The sequence below is a fragment of the Sinocyclocheilus rhinocerous genome, unplaced genomic scaffold (genome assembly GCF_001515625.1).
Source record: "Sinocyclocheilus rhinocerous isolate Xijiao unplaced genomic scaffold, SAMN03320098_v1.1 scaffold227, whole genome shotgun sequence".
NCBI lineage: Eukaryota > Metazoa > Chordata > Actinopteri > Cypriniformes > Cyprinidae > Sinocyclocheilus > Sinocyclocheilus rhinocerous.
In genome coordinates, this window is record NW_015633170.1 from 745,140 (window position 1) to 767,256 (window position 22,117).

Genomic DNA, 22,117 nt, shown 5'->3' on the forward strand with positions numbered 1-22,117 from the left:
ATTGCAGGGTTTAAGTCATTTGCTCAAGTGCGTAATAGTGCAGAACAGGGCAGGATTTTGACCTTGGTAACTATTTAGTTCCTGAGTCAACCCTTTTGGCTCTTAAACAGAAACTTTTGTATTACCAGCCCAGATTTTTACACATAACCCCATTACTGCACAGTAAGATAAAGCTGAAAGTGCTGTTGTTTTTTTTTGGACTTCGAGCATTTGTCAATGCAAAAGAAACAACGGTGGGCCACGTCCATTTGACAGAAGCATTATGAAGCCACAGGCTGAATGTTTCGTGTTAGTCAATGCCCATAGTATCAACATATCCCCTTGCTCAACATCACTGCAGGCCTCCTTCACAGCAAATTCTGCACAAGTTTGCTATGGCTCTCACACCGCAAAACCCATAACAAGAAGTCCCAAAGCAAAGTCGGCTCCAAGAGCATAAGGACTACTTTGGTGCAAAACAAGTGCCCAATGATAATTAATAAATAAGCTGCATTTAAAACATAAATAACACACTCATTTCAAGGGAAACTTGATCAACTAAACGTTGAGTCCCAAAAAGAAACATGGTGTTTGAAAAAGGAATCAAGAATTTGTGGAACTACGACTTGGCAGACAAGTTGTCAACCAATCATAAGAGGTCCCAGTGCTCACCCCTGCTGCACCCCATACCCTTCCCTGACTAAAAAGGCCTCTGATTCCATAGTCAAACGGTCAACGATGAGGTCAACCGATACCAGCACTGTCCTCTCAATCTTGACGTCTCATTTGGGGATCTCCAGGGCCATTACAGCAGGTTTGGTCTTGAAGTACTGATTGAAACGTAGCACAGCATACCTAGGAAAAGAGCATGACAGAATCAGAGCTTAAAGTCAAAATTAGGAATAAGACACAATAAGTAATATTGTCAGAAATGAACTTTTTTTAAATCAGAAATTAATTTAGTAAGAATTTTTTTTTTAGGTCATATTTATCCCCCAATAAATAAATTTTTTTTTTACCTTTAAAAGAAGATATTTTTTATAAACAAATACAAACAAAAACATGTCACTTATTTAAAATTTTATTTTAGAAATTTTTACCAATTTTGGCTGTTATATCTATACAATTATCATCAGTTTTTAATGTATTTATAGATTTTGTTTGTGTTATGCTATATATTTTATATTAGTAGCACTATATTGTAAGTATAACAAATTAATTACAAATAAATGTATTATTATTAAATACAAAACAGCATAATAAATGGACTTGTAACCCGAAGGTCGTGGGTTCGAGTCTCAGGTCCGGCAGGAATTGTCGGTGGGGGGAGTGAAAAACCAGCGCTCTCTCCACCTTCAATACCACGACTGAGGTGAGACCCTTGAGCAAGGCACCGAACCCCCAACTGCTCCCCGAGCGCCCTGCTCCGGGTGTGTGTTCACTGTGTGTGTGTGTGCACTTGAAAGGGTTAAATGCAGAGCACAAATTCCGAGTATGGGTCACCATACTTGGCCACACGTCACTTTACATTATGAAATATATATTGAATCAATTTAAAAAGGCATGATGGGCATTTTGCCTTAAGACCTGGTTATTTGTTGACTTTTTTAACCTTTTCCTACATGCAACAATGCTGATTTTTTTAAACAGGCTGTAGGATCCCTCCTGATCTCATCTGTGCAGGCCAGGCAGTGATTTGTTGTTAAAAGGTGCAGCCTGAGTAGAACCATGACCTGTTGCTTGGAAACTGGCGAGGTCGGAAGTTTACAGAATATATTACTTGAGCCAGTTTAATAAAAGTGAGCCACAATTCCTACAAAAATATCCTCAGCCTACGGATGACATAACTCACCCCCCTCCATATAACCAAGACTAGAGTAACTTAATTAAAGTTTCATAATGCTACAGATACACAACACTGAAGATTTCAAGTGTGGTTTAGGTCGAGTGCCAAAATCACAGAGGGCAGCAGGCTGTAACTCACTTGTTGCAGTCAAATCTACTTTTCACCTCTGGAAAACAAACACCATTGACTGGTTTCTATAGGCAATAGAAATAACAATCCGCACCCATTCATTTTGCAGTAAGCGGGAGAGCTTCATATTAGACGTTCACCTCCAACTGAGGCTTTCATTCACAGATTCAGATCTAAAGTGCAAAGACAATGGACAAGGTATTGGAACATTGTTTTAGCCATGAACCCAAGAGATCTCAGCCTCATTTCAGCTTCAGGTCTAATGTGATTCTATATATAAATGTTATTTATTTATTTATTATTTTGTTGTATTTTTTTTGTTTTACTTTTGATATTAAAAAGTGACAAATAACCTGGAGACCCATATAGTATAATTATATTTACAGGGTATTAATATTATTTATATTATGATATTCATAGTATGTATGTCATGCATACTATGTCACTTACTACTTATATTAGCATTTTTTTATTAAATTTCTCACTTTGGTCTAATGTGTCCAATATTGAAATACCAGGACTTATTCCCAGTATACAATTTTATATTAGCTTACAAAAGTATCTTCTGGAACTAAAACTTGCTTGTTTATTGGCTGCACGAGTGCCACCATTTACTGTCACTTACATATCACTTATTGTACATTCTTTATCTGCCAGTAACACCCATTTCTCTTAACACAGTCAGAGTTGATAATGATCTTTATGCCTGTAAATAAATCCTCCCCCATCACAGAGATGAAAGGTTTGCTGAGCTGGGTATGCTGCTTACCCGAGGAAGTCAAACTCGATGGTGGAGTACTTGGCTTGGATCAGGGCCCAGAAACCCCAGAAGAAATGTGAAGCCTGCCAAAGCAGAAGAACAAGAACTTTAGGCCAAAGCCTCCCAGCTCAGTCCATACACAGACATATCGCTGACACCAATCAACATGCAAAAAGCTTGTAATCCATATCCTTGGAATAAACTTCATAAATGCAGCATTATGAAAACACTTCCTCCTCTATGATCCTCTGGACACTCACCAGAGCAAATTTGTTGACCTGTACGTAGAGCGTCTCCAGTTCACGCTGGCTCACCTCTTCACCTTTCTTGGTAAAGAGCTTGTAGGCCTGCAAATAAGTGTGCAACCAGTCCAACTGCATTTCTCGACTGGGGTAAAGGTTATAGTCGGGTTCACTCATGCCTGAAAAACAAACACATACACGTATAATGAGGTTAATGCAAAACAAATCCCAGAGGATTACTTTTATGAATGATATTTTAATGCTGCTCACCTGCAAATTCATTAAAATGGTTTCCAATGTCAAATGCTTGGTAGTTGTAACTTGAGTATTCATAATCGATAAACCGAACATGACCTGAAAAAAGCAAGAGGGGTTGATCTGTAGTAAGTAAAACAAAATATTAGACTTGAATGCCTTTTAAAACAAAATCACAAAATGTAATGCCTTAGCTGAAAAGTGTCAACACTTTGGCTCTATGGTGTTGTCAATATTTCTTTGTTTGAGCAGCCCAAAATATCAACTTCTGGCTCAACCAAATGAAGGATTTCATGTTTGCCTAAATAATAAAACACAGGAGGCAGCATGGAAACAGCGGCAGTAGTGTTTGTGAAACCTGGCAGCAGTCAATATATTTGCTATTATGTTGCACACTGCATTTTAAAACAACAGAAAAATAAATTCACAATGCATTTAACTTGTGTACTATGACATAATACACTACCGTTCATACATTTAGGGTCTGTAAGGTGTTTTTTTTTGGAAGAAATTAACACTTCTACTTAACAAGGACACACTAGATTGATTGATTAAAAGCCACAGTAAAGATATTTATAATGTCTGTTTCAAATAATTCTATTCTTTTGAACTTTTTATTTATCAAAAAATGTATCATGGTTACCACAAAAACACTGTTTTCAACAATGATAATAACAAATGTTTCTTGAGTATCAAATCAGCATATTAGAATGATTTCTGAAGTATCATGTGACACTGAAGACTGGAGTTATGAAGCTGAAAATTAAGTTTTGCCATTATAGAAATAAGTTACATTTGAAAATATCTTAATTAATTAATATTATTTCACAATTTTACAAAAGAATATTTCACAGCTTTTACTAAATTTTTTGATCAAATGCAACCTTAGTAAGCATGAAAGACTTATTTCAAAAACATTTAAAAAATCTTCCCATCCATAGGAGTTGAACTGAACATGAAATGTGGGCTATGAAATAATAAATATTATTTTTCCCTCCCACATGACTTTGGTTACACAAGAAGAAAGCAGTTCCAGAGGCAGAGCAAGCTTTTGATAAAAGATTACTCACTTGTAATACACACTTGTGTACATAATGAGACTAGGCACTTTTATTATAAAAGTAAATACAGTAAGTTTGATTTCATGTTGTCATGGTGTACACCAGCAAAACTCACCTTCCTTTGCATTGTGAATGATGTTCTTGCAGAGCAGGTCATTGTGACAGAGCACTACAGGAGAACCCAGCTGCGACAGATGTTCCTTCATCCACATAATTTCCTGTTCTAGAACTTCCTGACTGGGCACTTCCTGCTGAATTCTAATTCAGAGAACACAGAAACAGATGAGTGATTCAAGCACATTACAAACAGAGAGTCAAGAGTATTTGACAAATGCAACAAAAATTATTTATTACTGAGTTAGCAATATTAAACGTTTTTAATGATATTTTGTTGTCTGTTGACTCAGGGGATTCTGTGATACTCTTACTATTAGATTTAAGTGGTGACATTGATTCTGTGGACCACAGAATTCTTATCTCACGACTTGAACAATGTGTGGGTATTGAAGGTTGTGCTCTTAATTGGCTTAAGTCCTATCTGAATGATAGAACTTTTTCTGTTTGTCTTGATGGGTTTTCTTCTTCTGTTTTAGATTATGGAGTCCCTCAGGGCTCCATTCTGGTCCCTGTTTTGTTCTTGTTGTATATGCTTCCTTTGGGTACTATTCTTTCTAAACATGTGGTGTCATTTCACTTTTATGCTGATGACACACAAATTTATTTGCCCTTAAAGAAAGATGACAGAAAAAGGCTTAAGCTCATTATCAGCATGCTTGTCTTAGTTTTGTTAAATTTTTGTTTGCATTTAATGATAGCAAAACTGAGGTTACTGTGTTTGGGCCCACGGGTGTTTCAGGTACTTTTAATGGCGACCTGGGAGATTTGGTCTCCTATGTAAAATACTCAGCTGGGTGTTATTTTTCATTCTGTCCTCAAATTTGATAAACAGATAATTGCTGTTACTAAATCTAGTTTTTTCCAATTAAGATTATTGTCAGAGTTTCTTAATATTTGCAGAGTTTGAGAGAGCGTTTCATTCGTTCTTTCATCTAGACTTGACTATTGTAATTCTCTTTATATTGGAATGAGTAAATCCAATATTAGATGTCTTCAGATGGTTCAAAATGCAGCCTCCAGACTTTTGACTGGCGGAAATTTGATCATATTCCACCAATATTACACTCTTTGCACTGGCTGCTGATTTGTTATAGAATTGATTTCAAAATTTTGCTTTTTGTTTTTAAAGCTCTAAACGGATCAGCTCCAAAATATCTTAGTTGAGTTATAATAAGTCGAGGGGTGATCGAGCTTTTTCTATTATGGGTCCAAAATTGTGGAATAGTCTCCCTTTATCCCTAAGATTAATCTCCACGGTCTGAATTTAAATCTGAATTTAATTCAAATACGTCAAAACGCCGGCTCCTGTTTCAGCAGCACCACACCCCTGTGTCGTGGTACTCTCGTGAACATGCAGCAAAGACTGACACAGAAGAGAACAATTGTTGAATAAAGTCATTATTTTTGTTTCCTTTGTGCACAAAAAGTATTCTCGTAACTTCATAAAATTAAGGTTGAACCCCTGTTACGGGTTTGGAACGACATGAAGGAGTAATTAATGACAGAATTTTCATTTTTGGGTGAACTATCCCTTTAATAAGTTCATGTTAGCTCATGTTAGCTGAAGTCTGTTAAATAACATTAACAAACACACTTTGTATTTTAATAACGTTTAATTATATTGTAACGAATCAGCTCATGGGGAAATATGAATAATTAATCATAACTAGTTATAATTAATTATAAATATTTAGATCCGCTGTAGATATTTACTTGACCTCTCAGGGTCAACTGTCTGTCAATTCTAAGAACGTTAATTTCCTGGTTAAGGGAAACTGAAATGAACATTAAGATTAATAAAAGTAATTTTCATTGCCAGTTCATGTACTTAAGAGTTAACAAATGGAATCCTATTGAATCAACTAAATGCTTCATCAGGCTTTTAACGGATGGATTAACAAAAGAGAAATTAAGAAAAGTGATAAAGTCGTCCAGTTAAACCAATGAGAAAGTCTGTCCGAGTGACCACTCTCCCTTCATAATGGGCTTAAGGAGCTATTTCTAGAATCTTCTTTTGCCCTGCAGCGGCTCACTCAAAACCTAGGAGCACTGATCTGATTTGTTGCTTTTTTGCTTTTATAAAGTCAAACTACTGCGTGAAATCGGCCGATTAGACTTTGGGCAGTAGTATAATCTCCACCAGAGAATCTCTTATGAAACTAATGCTCTAATGACTGATGACGTAATTGACTTCACATGTGCATTATCTCTGACTCCCGATAAACGTCAGGATGCAAACAGCCGCCAGCTTTTAAGAGAGAGCATGTTTGTAAGGAAGACAGTGGAGATGATTATGTGACATAACAGCTCTGCGCATGAGATTAGACGGACAGATGCAATCTGTATACTGTGTAACACCTGTCTGAGCAAAATCAAAATTTACAGAGGTTTCAAATGGCTTTAATAGGTCTCATCCAATCAGATTCTGAGTTGTGAACTATTTGTGTTATAATCTGAATTTTAGATCATTGAACATTTAAGACCCACTCTCTGAGGGTTACCTGACGTTAGATGCTTGGTCTGTGAACTCAGTGGCCACCAGCGAGAAGTACTTGCGCATTTTTATCCACAGGTTGGGTTTGGGGATGCAGCCGTTGTGTGCGTGGATGGCGTGAATGCGGGCCATTTCACGCGCGATCAGTCTGCCAATAATAACAAAGGAAGAAGTTGGTCAAAATGGCAGTGTTTCATTTCAGGTTAAATACAATGCCTGGAAAAAGCTGTTTGTGTGGAAAAATGGATATTAGCCCTGGGTCACTGGTGTAGATTTTGATACGGTTCACTGTGTGCCTGGAAGGAGATTACGTGACCCTCATGACAGGAATGAACACTTCTGTCTGAGTGCACATGAACTTCACTCCAAATTTGCAGTTAGCTTAGACTATATGAAGAACAACAAACCATTTTTACACAAACCACTCTTCAATATTTAAAAACCGGTTTTAAAAAGATGTCACCTTTGTTCTCTTTTTCATCAAACTATGCGTCTACTTAAGCAAATGATTTTTATTTCAAATAAATGCTATTTATCAAAGAATCCTAGAAAAGAACGATCACAGTTTCCACAAAAATATTAAGAAGCAAAACTTAATTCAATATTGATAATAAGAAATGTTTTTGAGCACCAAATCAGCATATTAGAATGATTTCTGAAGGATCATGTGACACTACAGACTGGAGTAATGATGCTGAAAATTCAGCTTTACATCACAGAAATAAATGACATTTTAAAATACATTCAACTAGAAAACACTTATTTTAATCTGCAATATTATTTCATAATATTACTGCTTCTACTGTATTTTTATCAAATAATCAGTGAGCATAAGAGACTTCTTTCAAAAACATTTTACAAATATTAACAATCACACTTTTGAATGGTAGTGTAAACTGATCATTTTCAGTATTGATTTTTGATTCATTTAATTTGACCTCATTGCAATGCATTCTGGGATTCTCTTATCAAAGGATAATATCTTAAAATTTGAACAAATGAGGTATAATTATGTAATTAGTACAATTATAAATATGCAAGAAGTATAAGTTTTTGGAACAGATCTAAGATCAGTTTTAATGCCTTCCTTATTATAGTCACAAAGGCCAAAATAGGCAATGTACATCAAAGTAAAATCAAAGTGAAGTACTCTATGTTCTAACCCAAATGCCCACGTCAATAGACCAAATAAATGTGTTATTTTTAGAATGAACACCCATTTGGATCCTTCTATTTTGTGCCTTGTGCTGAACGGACCTACCTGAGTAACACAGGGTCCCTGACGTCTTGAGTATCCAGAGCACGTCCTTGGATGAACTCGTAGCAGATGCCATTCTGGAAGGAGCAGTAAAGTCGGGGCGCGCAACCGTTGGCGTGCAGAACCTGGAAGCTCTTCAGTTCATTGTCTCGGTCCACGATCAGCTCTGTCTTGTTGCCGTACACCCTTACCAGCACCACATCCTCGAGGCAGTCCTCCACATAACACCCCACCAGTTTGTTAGTTGTGCCATCGGTGAAAAGCTAAAGGTACAAAGCAAACATAAGGAAGGATTGCAATCACAGCTATTTTTGGTTGCAAGATATTTAAACTTTACAGTTGACTTGAAACGGCATTCAAAACCAGTTTTACTTCTGTAATTTGAATAATATCATGCAACAAGAACTGCATTTTGAAACTGTTTTATGTTTACTTAAAGGGTTTGTTCAGCCACAAATGAAAATTTACTCACCTTCAGGCCATCCAAGATGTAGATGAGTTTGTTTGTTCATCAGAAAAAACTTGGAGACATGTAGCATTACTTCATTTGCTCACCAAAGGATCCTCTGCAGTGAATGTGTGCCGTCAGTCCAAACAGCTGATAAAAACATCGCAATAGTCCACAAGTAACCCACACCACTCCAGTCCATCAATTAAAGTCTTGTGCAAAAGCTGCATGTTTGTAAGAAACAAATCCATCAAGATGTTTTTTTATTTCAAACTGTAGCTTCCAGCTAAAATACGAATCCTCTATCCATATTATTGCTTTCTCGAAATAAAACGTTGTCTTGTCTGAATCAGGAGAGAAATAAGTGAAAACAGTTTGTATGTTGGTGGATTTTGAAGTAAGTGGACAACAGGGATGGACTTTTTTACTAAAGGAAGCGTTATTGTGGACTATGGGCTTGTATTTTGGTCAGAAGCAATGGTTTAAAGTTAAAATGCCTTGATGGATTTGTTTCTTAAAACAAGCAGCTTTTTACCTCACAAGGTGTTAAATGATGGACTGGAGTCGTGTGGATTACTTTGATGTTTTTATCAGCTGTTTGAATGATAAAGAAACAAACTCATCTACATCTTTGTTGGCCTGAGGGTGAGTAAATTTTTATACTTTTTTTGGGGGTGAACTATTCCTTTAAAAGACACAAAAAAGCTATGTCAATCACAATGGAGCATATGATAAACTGGCAAGACTTAAAATGCTTTGTACTTGTAACATTATATCCCACAATTCACTGCAGCGGCCTTGCCACCCACCGATGCATTTCTGAGATTCCTGAAATGACTAATGTACAAACAGCACGAGTGGTCAACATACAGTACAGAGGATGAATTCAACTCTGAACAGGTGCCGTTTTGACTGTTCGGCAGATTTGTCAACAGGTTGCACACTTCTATCATGTAATGTGTCTCAATAGCAAATGGGTTTAAGATATATTGCTGACAGCAAATATGATTAAATATCATAACTATATGAACAATGCAGGATAGTTGAACTGACAGAATGGTCAGTGTTTACAGTTGAGCCTAGGTCAGGTGGTTATCATCAACAACCACAACACAACGTCTAACTCTTTCGGCTATGTCACATGACCATGCGGCTCTCCTAAACGGCTGGAACGCCGGAGCTCATCTTGTTGTAATCTGATGAATGGTATCAGTATGCCACGCGTCAACAGAGGAGCTTTATTTTAAGCATTTTGGCTTCATTAAAACAACTGTACCAAAGCAACTGTAAACAAAACGTTTGGGCACAATGCATGTTTTTCATTGATGAAAACTGGCTATCTGTAAACAGTGGCGTGCCACCCGCATGGAGGTCGAACTGGATTAGGTTAATTCATCCTGGCTTCAAAGCAGCGCAAACACAACTCATGTTTCGTCCAACAGTATGGGGGTGAATCTCTAAAAAAACATGTTCGAGTCATAGGTCATCTCAAAATCTTCAGAATAAAATATCAAAATTAAGTCTATTTTTAGGACCAGGACCAAGGATGGGCCAGTGGAAAAGTTTTTGGCCATGTGTTTTTGTCTCATGCAAATTTAGATAAATTGAATATCTCTGTTGTGTATTCTGCAGATTTGAATGTTATCAAGGTTACATTATCTAGCTGGCTGACTTAGTGGAGGTTTTGTTGAATTCACAACAAGGACTTCCGAAAGGAATGGGCTGAACATTATAAATGAATCAGAAAGTTTGCCATCATTTTCCTGAAAAAGTGTCGTGTGGATCTATAGCTGATGTGTACATAATTGCATACATAATTTTTTAGAAAAAATCATGTTAAAATGCTAAAAAAAAACACATCAACTTTTTGGTTATATGAATATCGGCAACTGTTAGTAGCCCCTAAAACAAGGGGTCTTTTTTCCTCCTTTGTGTATGAGTTCCATATTCTCAATATATCACACCATAAAAGCCTGATGTATCAAATATGACACTCAACACATATGCAAACTCCTTTTTTTACATTTTTTGTCTAAGGTTTCAATGAACTGTTCCATTTCAAAATATTTTATTTTTCTGACTTTAATTTCATATTGCATGCTTTACAGGGTCAATATAGCTGTATCATTTCTGGCATATTAAATCTATTAATGCTAGTAAACGTATTACATTTATTTATTGCCAAAACATAACAATTTCAGGAAAAATGTATTTAAAAAAATTGTGATAAGTATAAATTACATTGAGAATTTGGGAGAAAAATGTGCTTAATATCACAAAAAAAGGCTTAATTTCTTTAAGCACAAGATATTAATTATTATGTCTTTTCTTGCTTTTACGGTGAAATATGTCTCGGACACGTCATCATGAGATTCATTAGTGACGTGGACTGGGACACGCTGTCTCTGCGTAAAGACACACAAACAATAACACTGTTCATTAGTAACCTTCACTTTCCATCACATCATAAATGATAACACTCAAACAGATACGACAGATAAGGCTGATAATCGGTGCAATAATGCATGTTTATAGTTGTGTTAAGTGTGTAGCCTATGTGGCGTTGGGTGGAGACGTAAGGCCAGACAGTCAGTGTGACTCAGGTTATTTAAACAACTGCATTAGGACAAATTACCTCATGGGAGGCTTGCTTTATTACTATTACTATTAAAATATCTGTTATTAACTGTGTGAAGATTGTGATCCTCCTAAATGAAAATAAACATTTTCCAATGAAGTCGTGAGACATTGATTTGATTACGCAAATGCAACAGGCTGATCACTTTTGAATCAAATGTGGTTTTGGGTCGAGTCAATCTAATCAGATCAAGTAGTTTCAAACCAGAACGCCAGGTGGGAGCTGCTCTATCCGAGAGATAACCTCTTATTCAGAGGTGATAAGCAACAGCTGACCTGTGTCAAGAACAAAAGAAGCAAAATATGTAACTGGTGCACCAGCGTAGTCCAGATTGACCATTATGTAAAACATATGCGTGTACAGACAGAACCTTCAACAACATGACCTGCAACAAAATGCATTGACACTACCTGTGAGCAAAAAGACCGTGGGGTTTATTTAAATCAGATTTATGTATTGTATTCTATGTAAATGCAGCACAAGTACATTTTCATTATGGCAATACACCTTACTAAGCAAACTCATTTCACTGTACTTAAAGATTTATTGAGGTGTTAGCATGTAGTTGAACTGGGATATGCAAACATGAACTATGTTGGCACAATAATGAAAGTACAGATGAACATCTTTTTAAACAACCTAATATTTTGAATTATTTATAAAATGTATTTTTTAATTAAAGGGTTAGTTCACCCCAAAAGGAAAATTCTGTCATTAATTACCCTCGTGTCGTTCAAAAACCCGTAAGACCTTCGTTCATCTTCTGAACACAAATTAAGATATTTTTGATGGAATCTGAGAGCTGTCTGACCCTCCCATAGACAGCAACGCAACTAGTTGGTTCCCAGACACAGAAACGTAGCAAGGACATCGGTAAAACAGTCTATGTGACATCAGTGGCTCAACTTCAATTTTGTGAAGCTACGAGAATAAATGCTTTTGTGCACAAAGACAACTTTATTCCACAATTCTTCTCCCCCGAGTTACTGTCTTCCGCCATTTTGGAGAGTATCACAACGCATATGCACACTTGACCCCTTTAACTTAATGTTAATACAAGATAGGCGTTGCTCGTTAAAAGTAATTTTAATTCGGTAATTCAATAAGCTGACAAAAGTCGTTTGAAACAACAGTGCAGTTTACCATAGTAAAGTTTGTTACCGCTATGTTGACGGGTAAATGTTACTAGGTTAAACTGGTGTGCAAAAATGTTGACACAAACACACAGACAAACGTACATATATTTTTTACCTTGCTTACTGGTCTTATTCTCTCGTAAGGTGCATCGACACACAGCGCAGATGTTCTCAACATTCAGCCACTAGATGTCCCACACTAGCCAAATTCAAAGAGTGACTGCACCTTATGTCACACTGGCATACTGATTATAGCGTACTCATAGTGTGCAGTGTACACCATATAGTACTGTACAGTATGTTGCCTACAATTTTTTTTTAAACTAACATTAACTTTTTAACAGCATGTAAAATAGTATGCAGTATGCAACACTAAGCATTAAACCTTAAACTTTAGCACTGATTGACTGATTCAAGTAGTTTTTTATTTTATTTTAAATGCTTTGTTATAGTCCAAAAATTGCCATTAAGTAACTTTATAAATGCAATTGCTAATACACTGTTGTAAATCCTAATACAATGTTACTTATTACAAGAAGAAAAAAAATCATGTGCTCTCACTTGTCACAACTCTTCTATGTGGGTCTGAGAAATCTTCCACGTCACTATTAATTTGAGGTGCCTAACAGGAAACAATCCCTCTCAGGCATATTATAGGTTTTCTGTTTCACAGAGCATAAATGAGTGCGCCACTGCACACACTGATGTCATGCTTTCACACTTGCAGATACATGTCTCGATCAACTGTTTCCTCTTTAGTCAGGGATTCTCAATTGTTCTTGAGGACTGGAATGTAGTGTGATTTTTCTTATGGGGGGGTTGGTCTCTTGACAATGTACCCTGGAAACTTGTTTCTGCAGAAGCACTGCTAGAACAGTTCATGCAATACCAAAAAGAGTTAAGGAAATATTTGCCCTCCAACTGAACAGACGATGAATTACCTGTTCGCTTTAAAAGAAACTCGACTATACAGGGTTTTTCTTCCTGGGTGACCCAAAGATCTCCACACCCAAGACAAATTCCCCTTTCAAAGTTCATGTTGACACTTCTTGTGCAGTAAAGTTGGTCCTGGCTTCACTTTTTCATGCACACATTTGCAAATATACATGCGCACTTTACATTTACATGTATTCTTTCTATGTCAACAAACACACTGATATGCACAGATCTACTCTGTGAATTATTACCTGCACAATAACCAAATACAGATGCTGGGTAATTTAACAAAAAGGAGACAGATGGGTTTCCAAACATATTCATGACTGGCTCTTTTCACCCCACAAGACGGCCGTAAAACTTACACTTCAAAAGTCACTTTCTTTACAGATGCACTTTTGCTTCACAAAGAAAAATCCTTAACAGTACACAGCATAGATACATGCACGTAATGTTTTACACATTAATAATTTGCATAAAAATGTGTATGAATACTATTCTATTTTATTTATTATTATTGATTTATTATTATATAATGATTTATTCTATGTATTTTATTTTACAAAACTAAAAGTATTAAAATGTTTTTTTTTTTTATCTGAAATAAAATAAAATATAACTATTGCATGACAAACAAACAAACAAACAAACAAACAAATAAATAAATAAATAAATAACAGAAATGTTGCCTTGGCATATAACTGAAATAAAATAAGTTTAGGTTGAGGTACTAAAATGACTAAAACTAAAACTGAAATCAATAGGTTTGAAAGCAAAGCTAAATAGACATATTAAATGACTAAATATAAAAAAATTAATCTGAAAACTGAAAATAGGAAATTACTCAAATTAAAACTGAAATCAATATAATGAAAAAATTTAACAGAAATATAAAAATATAATGAGAAAAGTAGATAACAAATTTACTAAAACTTAAACTAAAATAAAAACTAAAACTGAAATCAACATAAAGCAAAGCTAAATAGAAAAAAAAACTATTAATAATGAGAAAAGAACATAACAAAATTACTAATACTTAAAGGGGTCATATGATGCTTTTTTAAAGATCATTATTTTGTGTATTTGGTGTAACAGAATATGTTGACATGCTTTAATGTTCAAAAAACACATTATTTTTCAAATACTGTACATTATTGTAGGTCCTCTATGCCCCGCCTCTCTCAAACGCTTCGTTTTCTACAAAGTCCCTCCTTCCGACAAGCGCAGTCTGCTCTGATTGGCCAGCTGACCCAGTGCATTGTGATTGGCCGAACACCGCAAGCACTCGTCGGAAATGTAACGCCCCTTACCATAATCGCGAGCTTCATCTTTCAAAATAAATGTAAAGACAGAGCCCGAAAGGGGAACAGAGTCGCGTGACAGACACAGTGATGAAGCTGGTATGTGTTTGCAGTACACAAGCCACGGTTAAGACAGCTGACTCCACTTTGATGTGACGCTGTCTCTCTCTCTCTCTCACACACACACAGACATGATGCGCAAAACTCTGCATTTGAACAGTCAATAGCAAATACTTAAACTAATAACAAAACATACTTACAGTAGCTGATTCAGAAGTGCCAGATTGTCATAGCAAAGTCAGAATTACCTCCTCTCCTAGGTTCACTAAACGGTCGTCCATAGAATGCATTGCTGTTCTGTTGTAAGTGATCTTAAAGATTCCTAAATGCATCTACTTTCTGAAGGCCAAATAAAGTGCTTTTGCTTTCGCACTGAAACACACAGCGTCTCCCTGACATGGTTGCTTCAACACTAACTGCGGTTACTGAAACCATGCCTTCTTTCTTTGCGTGCACATTTGGGCTGCATTATGCTAATATTTCCACATAGTGAGGTAGATATGTGGGGCGTGTTAGAACGAGCCGTTTTAGGGGGGCGTGGCAGAGTCTTAACTTTGATAAAGAATATCTCTTTGGTTTTGAGACTTTAGTCTTTGCAACTTCAGGGATCTTATCTATGCACAATCAGCTTGTAACACTCCAAAGAGAAAGGAAAACTTGAAATCGCATCATATGACCCCTTTAAAGTAAAATTAAAATGAAAACTGAAGATAAGAAATTTCTAAAATTGAAATCAGTATAAAGCTAAGCTAAAGAGAAATATTTAAACATATAATGAGAAAAGAACATAACAAATTTACTAAAACTTAAACTAAAACTAAAATCAACATAAAGCTAAATAGCAAAAAACTATTAATAATGAGAAAAGCACATAACAAAATTACTAGTACTTAAAGAAAAATTAAAATGAAAACTGAAAAATAAGAAATTACTAAAATTAAAACTGAAATCAATATAAAGCAAAGCTAAAGAGAAATGTTGGTAACACTTTCTATGAAGCCCATATTTATAATACATTATAAGGGTATTCTTAAGGCATTATAATGAATGCATGATGCATTATAAAAACTCTTATAATATGTTATGTCATCTTATGAATATTCATAAGAACAGTTTTAATGTTTTATAATATTTACTTATTTGTGGTTATAGCTTTTAAGAGTATGATGATTTATAACACAATGAACACCTATTTTTAATGTAATATCAGTTTGATTATTTTGATGGTTGCCCAACAGACAAACTGACTAAGTAACTTTGCAAGTATGTCAACATTCTACCAACCCTAACCTTAACCTAAGCCTACTAATACTCTAATGAGAGTTAGTTGACATGTAGTTGCAAAGTTGCTTATAGTCAATAGACCCGGGGGACCATCAAAATAAAATGGAACCTAACATATAAACATTGCATTTTTTTTTCAGTTGAAATTATTAACTAGCTCACATCAAAATTAATATTAGCCTCACAGGGAACACTCAAATAACACTCCACACCTAACCACTTACAAGATGTAGTAAGATACTGTGCAGATCTTAAATAAACAATGTCAAGATATATAGTCCATTATAAATGTAAAAATAGATTTTATATGGTGTTCATTGTGTGTTATAAATAATCATAATCTTAAAACTTATAACCACAAATGCGTAAGCATTATAATGTATTATAATTGTTGTTATGATTATTTATAAGATGATATAACATATTATAAGGTCTTTTATAATGCATTATGCATTCATTATAATGCCTTAAGAATACCCTTATAATGTGTTATAAATATGGGCTTCATAGAAAGTGTTACCGAAATGTTTTCAAAACTAATAAAATAGACAAAAGCACATAACAAAATTACAAAAACAAACTAAAGTGAAAAAAAATGAAATTAAAGCTAATTCAAAACATTAATATAATAACTATATTTACGCCACATTTCTTGTTTGTTGCATTGATTTGAATACAAAATAAACTAATTCAAGGTCCTTTAGGATATTTTCAGTCACAAAGAAAGTTTCATTTTAACACTGCTATCATCATATAGCCATGCACCATTCCTGCATCTGAAACAGTAGAAAATGGTGCTAGAAACACCAAGGTCATGGGTTTAATTCCCATGGAATGCATGAACTTATTAAAACGTACACCTTAAATGTACTGTATAAGTTGCTTTTCGAAAGTGTCTGCCAAATGCAAAAATGTAAATGTCTATTATTCACACAAGTTTTCCCAGATTATTTCACTAAAGCTCGGCTGGTTCATTAAGAAGTGACAGAAGTGACATCATTAAAGCCCCATTTAGTCTGTGGACGGTGGATGTGAAGTTCCAGCAGCCATCTGCACTGCAGTCAAGAGTTTTTATGTCTTCCTTTAGTGTCTCATCCTCCCTCTGCACAGACAAGCCCTGATGATTTTAACCAGCTCTGGTGAGTGTCGGGCCACACACATCCCACTTTAAACGGCCCTCCGGGTCTCTTGTAAATCCACCAGAGCTGCTGTGGCCTTTACAGCAGGAACAATACCTGATTTAAAGGGTGGGGAATTTACTCTTCCTGCTACAGATATTTTTGTGTGTGGCATCTGTTGTCTGCAAAGTCAAAGGTAGACAATTGCATTGAAGGGTGTTCATTTGGAAGGAAAAAAGGAGAGGCAGGTGGCGGAAACGCATATGCCATGAATTATGAAAGAAAGAAAAGCTCTTCAATAGATTGTTTGCTTAAAGTTTTTGGCCTTCATTCAGTGTGAAAAGTCACAATGTAAATGCATGGAATGAGTTATATAATAGCACAATAACAAATAGGGACAGAACCTGCATGGGTGCTGGACTGGATGTGCTTATGAAAGTAAATTAAACGTTTCAAAAGAAAAATAGATCCCACCCCCCCACTAAACATAGTGTTTCTATATATAAAAAAATAAAATAAAAGATGGGTAGTAACTGATTACATGTAATCTGGATTACGTAATCAGATTCCAAAAATTAAGTACTTGTAATTAGATTAATTTACATTTTAAAATACTCGTAATCAGACTACAGTTACTTTTTATTGATTACTTGATTACATATAGCAATAAATTATTCACAATTTATTAATTATTCTTCATCTTTTACATTTGCCTTTCTAAAATGCCTACATGACATGCAGGAAAACAAATTATTTAATTTTTAGTAAGTGTTTTATTTTGATTGATGCACACACACACACACACACACACACACACAGATACATCTATAAAAAAAAAAAACTAGAATATCGTGAAAAAATTTTTTTTTGTAACATTTCAAAAAGTGAAACTTTAATAAATTCTAGATTCATTATATGTAAAGTAAAACATTTCAAACGTTTTTGTGTTTTCATTTTGATGACTAGAGCTTACAGCTCATGAAAGTCAAAAATCCAGTATCTCAAAATATTAGAATATTTACATTTGAGTTTCATTAAATGAGCATCCCTACAGTATAAATTCCAGGCTTTTTAAACCACAATAATTTGGAAGACTGCTGATTTGGCAATGGTCCAGAAGACAATCACTGACACCCTCCACAAAGAGGGTAAATCACAGAAGGTCATTACTAAAAAGGGTGGCTGTTCACAGAGTGCTGTATCAAAGCATATTAAATGCAAAGTTGACTGGAAGGAAGGAATTGGGTATAAGGTGCACAAGCAACAGCGATGACCGCAAGCAAAATACTGTTAAGCAAAGCCGATTCAAACACTTGGGAGAGCTTCACAAGGAGTGGACTGAAGCTGGAGTCTGTGCATCAAGAGTCACCACGCTCAGGCGTCTTCAGGAAAAGAGCTACCAAGCCACTTCTGAAACAGAAACAACGTCAGACCAGGAGATTTTGGAGCACTTTATGCTTCCATCTGCGGACAAGCTTTATGGAGATGCTGGTTTCGTTTTCCAGCAGGACTTTAGCACCTGCCCACAGTGCCTGACCTGAACCCCATATGGAATCTATGGGATATTTAAAAAAAAAAGATGAGAAACAGTCGATCCAACAATCCAGATGAGCTGAAGGCTCAATAGTGCCTCAGTAGTGCCACAGACTGATCGCTTCCATGTCACACCTCACTGATGCTGGAGTTTGTGACCCGACCAAAGGAGCCCCGACCAAGTATTGAGTGCAGAAATGAACATACTTTAAAGAACTTGAACTTTTCTGTGTGTGAAAGAGAGATAATTAATTATAATTATAACAATTATCATTACAGTAAGCTGCTGTGGTTAAAAGTACATGTTGAATTTATGAAACATTTTGATGGACTTAGATGGAAACATCAAATTGTCACAAAAATAAAGTCACAACTTAGAAAGACTTTATGCAATGATTTTTCTTTTATTTGGGGGTGAAATATGTTTTTGCCAGGCAATATTCATCCATATTATGGCTTTGACGTCTTACACAACTAGCACACCATAATCTCAAAAAATTCCTGAAGTCCATCTTTATTGCAGAGGTAAAACTGTGTACCCCAACAAAGTTTGTATGGTGGAACACAAACATAAATTTAGTGTCTTTTATAGGCTGTTGTAAACATCGGTAAGATAAGGAACTGTGTGGAGAACTGTAGGAATTTCAGTCCTTCTAGAGAAATCAATGAGACATCGCAGTGGAATGCCTGCACATGTATGTTAGAGCACTTCTGAAAGCAAAAACGTCTAAATCTGAGACAAATGTTATCAGCTGAATGAATAAATGTGATAAAATGTCACACAACTGATATCACACAGACCTCTCAACATATCTCATTTCCAGTGAAGTTGAGATCTCTTGGAAATAGTTTCTCCTAGACAGCGATGAGATTAAATTTCTTTTGCAATTTATAGATCTCATCTAGTCTTTCAGAAGACATCTCAACAGAGTCTGAGACCTGGACATCCCTAAGATGAGGTGGGATATTTTCTCTGAGACCAAATCTAGGTCAAGGAAGGGTGTTTGTCTATACCTGCTCATGACTTGTATTGAGTTTGACTCACAGAAGCACATATGGACTGAACAAAAGCCAACATCCCAAGAGAAATGACCTTCCAGAAACATGGTCTGTATCTTCTTCCCTGTGACCCTTTGACCCCTGACACCCCTGCTCTTAATGCCATGGGCTCCAAACCCTTTCAGTGTCAAATAAGCTCCTTTCAAACAAAGTAGACAAGCTTTCGAAGAGCAGCTGCAGGTTTTGGATGTGAATGGCTCACTGTGATTCTCTATTGATCCAGGGGAGTTTCATTTTCCATGCACAGCATTACAATCCCATTTGCCTAGAGACGGCTCTGAAAATCAGAGTAAACTGAAAAAGATTACAGAGAATAAGCTGTCAAAATAAATGACACCGATTTCATGCGTCATTGGGAAGCCTATTGAGAGGATTTATTCTGAGAGTGACTTCTTCGCAGCGGTTAAAGTGCCCTCATCACTCATTCAGTCTGCTTGCAACCGTCTTTTGTGTTTTGTTTAGATTGTGCTTTGCTTATCTTGACAACTTCTTTCAATATAAAGTGTGGCAATAAAATGTAGCCTCAAATCTACTTCCAAACACAAGAGGAAAACAATTAAGACATTTGTGATGTTGATGTTTTACCTGTTGATTACCTGAAGCAGTTGAACAGGTTTCTGGGTAATCTTTAACAGAGATGGATGTGGGATGTTTGCTGTTCTCCATATTGTGGGCCAAACTGTGGATTTTTTTCTTTGTTACACTTTCCAAATTCCAAATAGCAAATAGTTAATTTTTCAAAGCAAGTAGGTCTGACTTAAGATTAATACTAGTTAAGAGCACTATCAAAAATAATAATTGAAATCATAATTAGTGGTTTTATTGTGGATAATAGATCAATAAATATATTTTAGATTTCACAATTACTCACTCTTTAATAATACTATTAACAGATAATAAAATAAACAATATTATAAATAGTGGTTTTATAATAAAAAATTGAATTACTGATGTTTGATGAACATTTTATAAAAAGCTTTTAAAACACTGTAGCAACACAATGCCAATTAATATATATTATATAATATTATATTTAAATGATAGATAGCAGATAATTATAATTTATTTTAATATTACAAAAACTATGTTTGACAATACATAAAAATACCTAAAAACACTAGCTATTAAGTCATCATTTATGAAAGTCATAAATAATATCATAATCTTCTTTTAAATTATGAATTGTGGATGAATAAAATAATCTATGATTAATATTATAATTTTTAATGGTGTTTGATGAGCCAAATTCTTTAAAACACCTAAGGACATGCAAAAACGCTATTCTGTTTGAACCAGACAACAGTAAAACTGGTGTAATTTATGAGCGAATTTCTATTTTATGAGATTAATGGACCCTTTTGGATGAAGACTAACACGTCTGTGATCCACGATTGACAAAAATTATGTCTGCTTTTCTGTAAAATAGGTCACCATCTCGAGTCTTGACTTGTCTCATCAAGACCTGACAGAAAGCAGCAAATGTATGAAAGCCTGATATCTCACATCTATAGACAATCTGGTGCTTCACAAAGATATATAACATGATTCAAGTAGATTTAAGACATAACAACAAAAGTAGGACAGAGATTGGCTGGTGATTTACCATCCAGAAAATGCTAAAAAAAAACAACAAAAAAAACACCTAAGCAATGACTGGCTACTTTACCTTAGTGCTTACACTTACCTTTCAACAAAAGCACTTTTCTCTGAGTCACTACACAGAAAAAAAGGTTTGGTGGGTAAATACAATCTGACACATGACAGAATGAGCTATCAGGTGTACTTGTGGGAGTATTTCCTGTGGGGCGACAGTATTTGTCATGAACTAAGATGATAGGCTATTAAGGTGAGGACAGTTATTTCCGGAGTGGTATCTGAGAGACACTAACACAGGACTTTTGTATCACATGTCTGCAAGGGTCTTTTTTACGGGAAGTCACCCCATATCAACCTACTGTAAGTTCCAGTCAAGAAACAAAGGCTTGTGACTCAAGCTATAGGCCACTTTCTAACTGTCGTTACATAGATAAGTATCTAGTATCCTGTCACAGATAAACTGATATGTAGCAGATCTAGACACATACACTAGTTAAATGGTGGCCAGTATTTTATTTAGAGACTGTCTCCAGTTATATCAGACCTCTATTTCTGATGCAGAAACATGATGTACTAGCTATTTGTAAACTTGGCATGTTGATCCATATCAGCCATTCGTATTCTGATATACAGTATGATATATGATCAGATGATCTAAAATAACATAAAAATAAAAACATAAATATAAAAGTCCATAGATGACATACTTTTTTTTACTCCCAAAGTTTAATATAAGAATAAGAAAGATGATTTTATATACATCAAAACAAGTAACAAAAAGGAATATATATATATATATATATATATATATATATATACACACACACACACACACACACACACACACATATATATATATATATATAG

At 35.3% G+C, this 22,117-nt stretch overlaps 1 protein-coding gene across 1 annotated transcript; it reads right to left on the minus strand.

Annotated features, from left to right (window-relative positions):
- Window positions 1–578: 578 nt before the first annotated feature.
- LOC107743274 (ethanolamine kinase 1-like) lies at window positions 579–9,360 on the minus strand. Its single transcript, XM_016556433.1, has 8 exons — window positions 9,352–9,360; window positions 8,145–8,404; window positions 6,891–7,031; window positions 4,388–4,530; window positions 3,227–3,310; window positions 2,975–3,135; window positions 2,724–2,797; window positions 579–834 (listed from the first exon to the last, which is right to left on the minus strand). The coding sequence occupies exons 1-8, from the start codon at window positions 9,358–9,360 to the stop codon at window positions 762–764; spliced, it is 945 nt and encodes a 314-aa protein (XP_016411919.1). The 3' UTR covers window positions 579–761.
- Window positions 9,361–22,117: the final 12,757 nt, after the last annotated feature.